The sequence below is a fragment of the Spinacia oleracea genome, chromosome 4 (assembly GCF_020520425.1).
Source record: "Spinacia oleracea cultivar Varoflay chromosome 4, BTI_SOV_V1, whole genome shotgun sequence".
Lineage (NCBI taxonomy): Eukaryota > Viridiplantae > Streptophyta > Magnoliopsida > Caryophyllales > Amaranthaceae > Spinacia > Spinacia oleracea.
The window spans coordinates 5,481,663-5,489,112 of NC_079490.1; the positions used below are offsets into that span (position 1 = coordinate 5,481,663).

General features: G+C 45.9%; 1 protein-coding gene across 1 annotated transcript; it reads right to left on the bottom strand.

The window, feature by feature from the left end:
- Positions 1-1,180: 1,180 nt before the first annotated feature.
- On the bottom strand, positions 1,181-6,748 carry LOC110802468 (uncharacterized). The gene has a single exon (XM_022007896.2). The coding sequence runs from the start codon at positions 6,704-6,706 to the stop codon at positions 1,181-1,183; it is 5,526 nt and encodes a 1,841-aa protein (XP_021863588.2). The 5' UTR covers positions 6,707-6,748.
- Positions 6,749-7,450: the final 702 nt, after the last annotated feature.

A 7,450-nucleotide genomic window follows, 5' to 3' on the forward strand; every position in this document is an offset into this window, starting at 1 on the left:
CGACTTCTGCGTCGAGAACATTCACCCTGGAGATTTGCCTTTCTCAGATGAAGATGATGTTGCAGGCAATGACGAATAATGGGTGTGGCGGCTATCCCCCTGTTCTTCTTGTGTGACTGGGCCTGTTATGTAATAGTTTAGTTTTTTAAACAATATTATTTAGGGTTTGCCCTGTTGGGTGGTGGCGTTTGTGCCATTCTGTTTTTGGAACAATTTACAGTTAGTTTATTTCTGCCTTTCTTCTCAGATATTCTTGAGCTGGGCTGGTGTATTTACTGCCCAGAGCCATTTTGTAGGGCTGTACTTTATTTGTTTCCTTGGTTTTTAATGAAGGTATAGCCGCCGGCATTTGATATGCGTGTTTTTTCTAGGTACTTAGCCAATTTTTGATATCTTGTTTGTCTTTTGGAAGTTCTAGCCTTGATCAAAGTCAAGCTTTATAGCATGTTTTATTACTATCTCCCCTTCTGAATTGTCTTGGCTTTTGCCAAGGCAAACTTAGGGACTGCTCTGTGACATTTGTGCGGTATTCTAGCTAGCCTTTTGAGCTACCTTCAACCTTGAATTGCTTTGGCTTTGGTCAAGGCAAAAACTCGGAAATTGTTTTGCGTATTTTAAATAGGCTTTTTGGGCTGCTTCCAATTTTGAATTGCCTTGGTTTTAGCCAAGGCAAAACTCAGAAATTGCTCTGCGATATTCTAACTAGCCTTTTGGGCTGTTTCCAATTTTGAATTGTCTTGGTTCTAGCCAAGGCAAAACTCGGAAATTGCTCTGCGATATTCTAACTAGCCTTTTGGGCTGTTTCCAATTTTGAATTGTCTTGGTTCTAGCCAAGGCAAAACTCAGAAATTGCTCTGCGATATTCTAACTAGCCTTTTGGGCTGTTTCCGATTTTGAATTGTCTTGGTTCTAGTCAAGGCAAAACTCAGAAATTGCTCTGCGATATTCTAACTTAGAAATTCATCATGACACTGTTCTTCAGCTGACTTGAGTGATCAAGTCAAGTCATCTGTTGAATGTGTGTATCATGACGTATTTCTAAGTTACGTCGTGCTTTGCTTATTACTTTATCTTTTCTTGGAACCGCCAAGCTCATTTTATTATATGTATTCTGTAAGAAGGAGTACAAAGAGGGATAATTTTGGCTTATCCTGCCTTATCATTATATAGGTCATCTGTACTAAACATAGTATTTTTTGAGCATGTTGGCGTTCCAACTATTCTTTAGCTCTTTTCCATCCATTGTCATAAGATGATATGAGCCAGGGGCTATCTCCCTTGTGATCTGGTATGGTCCTTCCCAATTTGCAGTGAATTTCCCCTCTGCCTTGCCCTTTCCTGTAGCTGCTGTTCGTCTAAGTACCAGGTCTCCCACATGCATAGGCCTGTGCTTGACTCTTTTATTGTAAGCTCTGCTCATTCTCTCTTTGTTTGCTGTGAGCCTCAGCTCTGCTAGCAACCTTACCTCTGGCAGAAGGTCTAACGATTCCCTCATGAGTTGTTCATTAGTGCTTTCATCATAGTACTGCACTCTGAAACTGGGCAGGCCAACCTCCACCGGTAATACTGCTTCTGCTCCAAAGGCTAACTTGTAGGGACTTTCTCCTGTCGCCTCCTTCTCAGTTGTTCTATTGGACCACAAAATTTCTGGTATGAGGTCTGCCCATGCACCCTTAAAATCCTCTATTTTCTTTCGCAGAGCTCCAAGGATTTGTTTGTTCGCCGCCTCGGCCTGTCCGTTGCTCTGTGGGTGGCATACTGATGCGTAAGCAAATTTGATTCTTAGCTCTGCGCAATAATCTTTCACCGGTGTGCAATCGAATTGTGTCCCGTGATCAAAGACCAGACTTTCTGGGATGCCAAATCTTGTGATGATGTTTCTCCAGATGAAGTCTTTCATTCGTTTCGCTGTTATGCTTTTTGTGGGCTCTGCTTCTATCCATTTGGTGAAATAATCCACCGCCACGATCAAGTATCTTCTTCCTCCACTCGCAGCTGTAAACGGACCTAGGATGTCCATTCCCCACTGAGCGAATGGTATGGGATTGACGATTGGTTGCAGATCATTTGAGGGCTGATTGATTACTGGAGCGAATTTCTGGCATTTGTCGCATTTCTTCACGTATGATTGCGAGTCACTCACCATAGTTGGCCAATAGTACCCTGCTCTGAGGGCTTTCAAAGCTAGTGTTCTACCCCCAATATGATTACCGCATATGCCCTCATGAATTTCTTCAATGATTCTCTGTGATTCCTCTGTTGAGACGCATCTCAGCAGGGGTAGGGAGAAGGATTTTTTGTATAATCTGCCCTGGTAGATCACAAACCAGTGTTCATTTCGCTTTATCTTCTTCTGTTCTGGCTCTGTTGTAAGGAGACCCCTGCCAAGCTTGTACGATACTATACTGTCGTACCACTGAGGCTCTGTGCTGATGGCGTTTACCATGGGCCTCTTATCGATACTCTTCTCTTCCTGTACTTCCACCATCACTGTTCTTTCCAGGTCTTGCAGCGAAGAGCTTGCTAATTTTGAGAGAGCATCTGCTTGGCTATTCTCTGCCCTGGGGACCAACTGGATCTCGAAGCTTTCCAACTGGGCTACTGCTTCTTTCATCAGTGTCAGATACCTCTGCATGGACGGTTCTCGAGCTTCATACTCGCCTTTATACTGACTGGCCACTAACTGGGAATCTGTTTTCAACACGATTTTCTTAGCATCCGCTGCCTTGCACATTTGAATGCCTGCGATCGCTGCTTCGTACTCTGCTTCATTATTTGAGGCTTTGAATTTGAACTTTATGGCATATTCAAAGACATTACCTTCTGGTGAGGTCATTATAATGCCTGCTCCTGACCCTGTTACCGCGGCTGAGCCATCTACATATATCTGCCAGGTCCCCAGAGGTTCTTCTTCTTCTTCGTACGATGCCTCAGCTATGAAGTCTGCTAATGCCTGTGCCTTTATGGCCGTTCTTGGCCTGTATTCAATATCGTACTCTGAGAGTTCTACCGCCCATTTCAGCAATCTGCCTGAGGTATCCAGCCTTCGCAATGATTTCTCCAAAGGCTGATTTGTTAATACTTGTACCTTGTGAGCGTCGAAATATGGTTTCAGCTTCCTGGCAGCTATCATAATTGCGAAGGCCATTTTTTCGATCAGTGGGTACCTCTGCTCTGCGGGGTTGAGAATGTGACTGACGAAATATACTGGTTGTTGGGCTTTGTCCTTTTCCACTATTAAGGCTGCTGCTACAGTCTTTTTGGAGGCCGAGATGTACAACTGCAAAACATCTCCTACTTCTGGTCTGGCTATTGTTGGGAGGCTCTTTAGGTGATTCTTTACCTCTGCGAATGCCTTTTTTTGCTCTGCTTCCCACTTGAATGTTTTGTTGCCTTTCAGTACCTGAAAAAATGGGAGGGATCTATCTGCAGATTTACTGATAAAACGAGTGAGTGCTGCCATCTTTCCCGTTAATCTCTGCACATCTCGTATGTTCTTTGGCTCTGGCAAGTTGAGTATGGCCTCCACCTTCTCGGGGTTGGCATCTATTCCCCTTTCACTGACCAGAAATCCCAGGAACTTTCCTGACTTAACACCGAACACACATTTCTTTGGGTTTAGTTTCATGCCGTACTGTCTCAACGTAGCAAATGTTTCTCGCAGGTCTGCGATGTGATTGGCCTCTTTTTTGCTCTTGACTATGGAATCATCCACATATACTTCCACATTCCGGCCCTTTTGCTGTGCGAATATCTTATCTACAAGCTTTTGGTAGGTTGCACCCGCATTTTTCAGGCCGAATGGCATAGCTTTGTAGTTATAAACTCCAGCGTCTGTGATGAAAGCAGCTTTCTTACGATCTGATTCGAGTAAACTGATCTGATGGTAGCCGGAAAATGCATCCATGAAACTCAAGAGAGCGTGCCCACTGGTGGAATCAACCAGCTGGTCTATTCTGGGCAATGGGTAACAGTCCTTCGGACAGGCCTTGTTTAGGTCCGTGAAGTCTACACACATCCTCCATTGACCGTTTGCTTTCTTTACCATCACAACGTTAGCCAGCCATTCTGGGTAATCACACTCTTCTATGAACTTGGATGCTAGCAATTTGTTGATTTCTTCTTGGATGGCCACATTCTTCTCTGTCGAAAAATTTCTTTTCTTCTGTTTCACTGGCCTAACTTCTCTGCTGACATTCAGTCTATGGACCATGACACTGGGGTCAATCCCTGGCATTTCGTCCGCTGAGAAAGCAAATATGTCTGCGTGCTCTCTCAGCAGACCGATGAGGTTCACTCTGAGGGATAGGTCTACGTCTATGCCAATTCGAACTGTCCGGTCTGTCAACCCTTCCTCTAATTCTATCTCCTCAGTTTCGTCAGTTGGCGTGGGTTCCAACAGACCTTCCTCCCGATGCTCGAAGTTTTCCATGCTTAACAACTTGTCTTTTTTGCGCTCTGCTCTCTTTCTTTTTCGAGATTGGGGAAGTTCTTCTTCTGCCAGTGGTGGGGGTCTGGGTGGTTGTTTTAGCGCAGTGTGGTAGCACTTCTTGGCCTGCTCCTGACTGCCTTTTACCTTGGCTGAGCGGCCATCATTTGTCGTATACATCATGGTAAGGTGATAAGTGGAGACTACAGCCCCTGCGTCATGGATGAATGGTCTGCCAAGAATGACGTTGTAGGCTGCGGGGACTTTCACAATCATGAAGTCTACCATGATATCCTTGATATCCTTCCCTTGGCCAATCTGCACCGGCAAACTGACTATCCCCTCTGGTATGACTGTGGCTCCTGTGAATCCGATTACTGGGTAATTGACTGATCTTACATATTTCTCATCAATTTGCAACTCTTGGAAAGCAGGCCAGAACAGGATATTCGCAGAGCTACCTCCGTCTATCAGAATACGGTGGATTTTTCTGTTTGCTACATTCAGGGCTAGTACCATGGGGTCGTCATGGGGGTATATTATGCCTTTACAGTCCTCCTCTGTGAAAGTGCACTGCGGGATTTTTGGAGGGGCGGGCCACCTGCCAGAATTATGGTAATTAACCTGGTGCTTGAATTCGCTCACACTGGCCTTGGCCCCGCTAACAGTGGTTCCCGCGTAAACTGGCCCTCCTGTTATGACCAAAATGTCGCCCATTCTCTTTTGGTCTGCTGGGTAGCTCTGCTTGGGTTCCGCCTTCTTATTGTCGGACCTATTATCATTATCTCTGTTCTCATAGGTCCTGCTATACGAGCTTTTTGCTTTGAATTGAGTCAAGTATGCCCTCCGGATCAGATCTTCGATATTATCCTTCAAATGAGTGCACTCTTCTGTGAGGTGGCCATGGTCTCTGTGAAAGTCACAGTACTTTTTTGGGTCCCTGTACTTGTTGTACATTTTGGGAGGTCTCTGCCACTTCTCGTCCTCTTTGCTGATGGAAAAAATTTGAGTTCTGGATGCCACTAAGGGGGTATACTCATTAAACTTCCCCCTTTTCTCAGTTTTAAACTCGTTACCTTTGCCTCTGCCTGGTCCCTGCCAGTCTCTTCTTGGCTGTGGGTTTTCTCTTCTGTCTGAGTACTCTTTTTTGTATGGCTCTTTCTTGCTCTGACTACCGTAATTGTTCTCACTTGCCACATATCGACGTGAGGTTGCTCTGCCAATTTCTTCACTCTTTATAAATTCATTTGCCTTTCCCAGCACCTCTGCGAGGGTTGTGAATGATTTTCTGCCCAGATAACTCTTGAACTCTCCATCCCGCAGACCAGTCATCATGGCCAGGACTGCCACCTCTTGCTGCAACTTGGGTATATTCGACGCCTCCATATTGAATCTGGATATGTATTCCCTCAGAGATTCCTGAGGCCCCTGGATGACTGACATCAGCTCCCCTGTCATCCTTTCTCTGGCAATGTTTGCCACGTATTGGGTGCGAAACAAGATAGCTAGCTGCCGGAAAGATGTTATGGTGCCTTTGGGTATTTTACCAAACCAGCTCTGTGCCATCCCCTCTAGAGTGGAAGGAAAGACCTTACACCACATAGAGTCTGTGTTGGTATATAGCATCATATGTCCCCCAAAGGCAGAGAGGTGATTCGTTGGGTCTGTCTTTCCGGAGTATTTGCAGGTGGGCATTTTTATCTTCTCCATTCTTTCAGAGAGTATTTCATCGCAGAAGGGAGAATTATCAGGTTTAACTATTGCTCGGATGGGATTGGGCATACCTGACACGGAGTGGTGTCTTTGACTGGGTGCTTGCTCAGTCCTTGCCCGGGGTTGAGCTCTGCTTGGTGTGATACTCTCTGCTTCATACTCTTGATTATCAGCCCCTTCCATGTCCTGCTGCAGATTCCTCCTCCAAACATTCGGACTATGCTGGGGTCTGGGACGTTTTCTCCTCTGCTCAACCTCAACCTCTGGGGCTGTTCTCATGACCTGGGCTTGTGGGGTTGTTTGAGTAAGGAATGTCAGGACTTCTATTGCTGTGCGCATCTGGTCGGGTGAGAACTGTGCCCCCAATCGTGCTAGTGAAGCACTGGTTGGAATTGGGATACCCTGGCCCTGGCTAGGGGTTGCCATAGCTCTGGGTTGTGGTGTCTCTCTTGGCGGACCAAGACTCTGAGGCATGCCGAATAAGGGTACATTTGTGGTTCTCTGGTTGTTTTTTGAGGTGGGTGGTTCTATCTGCTGGATTATCGGTTCGCTTGACTCAGTCATTGCGTGAGAGGGTAGGTCTTTTAGAAGCAAGGTCTGGGAATTGCCCCTCCTTCTAGCGCCACTTGTTCCGGGTGTGGAACTGGGGGAGCCCTGCCTGATGATGTTGCCCTGCTTGGTGATGCTGCCCTGTCGGACAGAACGAACGTAAGCTAACCTCGGGGGTTTAACCGAGGAAACCCCCTCCGATGCCTAAGTCAGCAAATGAGATAATGTTCTAGAGAGAGAAAGTAGAGAGGGTTAAGAATTGTACTTTTTATTGAACGTGTCCGCAAATGAATGGGGACGGCAGTATTTATAGGCGTACTATTCAGTACTTTGGCCTATTCAGATGTTGCCGCGTGTACGCTAGTGATGTACTTGTTTGTTTGTCCTTTTGCTTAACGACGTATCTATGTTGTCGTCTAGCAGGTCGTTGCCCCGCAGACCTAAGGGTCTGCGCGGTTCTTGAGGACTTGTGGTACTTTCAATAGGTACTTCCTGCGGTTGCTTTGCTTGATCTGTCTTATCTGATGTCCGATGGTCTGCTGTGACATGAATGATCTGCTAGGTTACTTCTACTCCGTACAACTAGTCCCCAAGAGTAGGGCTGACTACTTGGAGTTAGACCTGCTCTTTCAGTGTTCTTTGGCTGCATCCTGTACAACTAGTCCCCAAGAGTAGGGCTGACTACTTGGAGTTAGACCTGCTCTTTCCGGTCATAACTTGCGCGATTGTCTGTACGTTTTTTTTTTTTTTTTTTTTTTT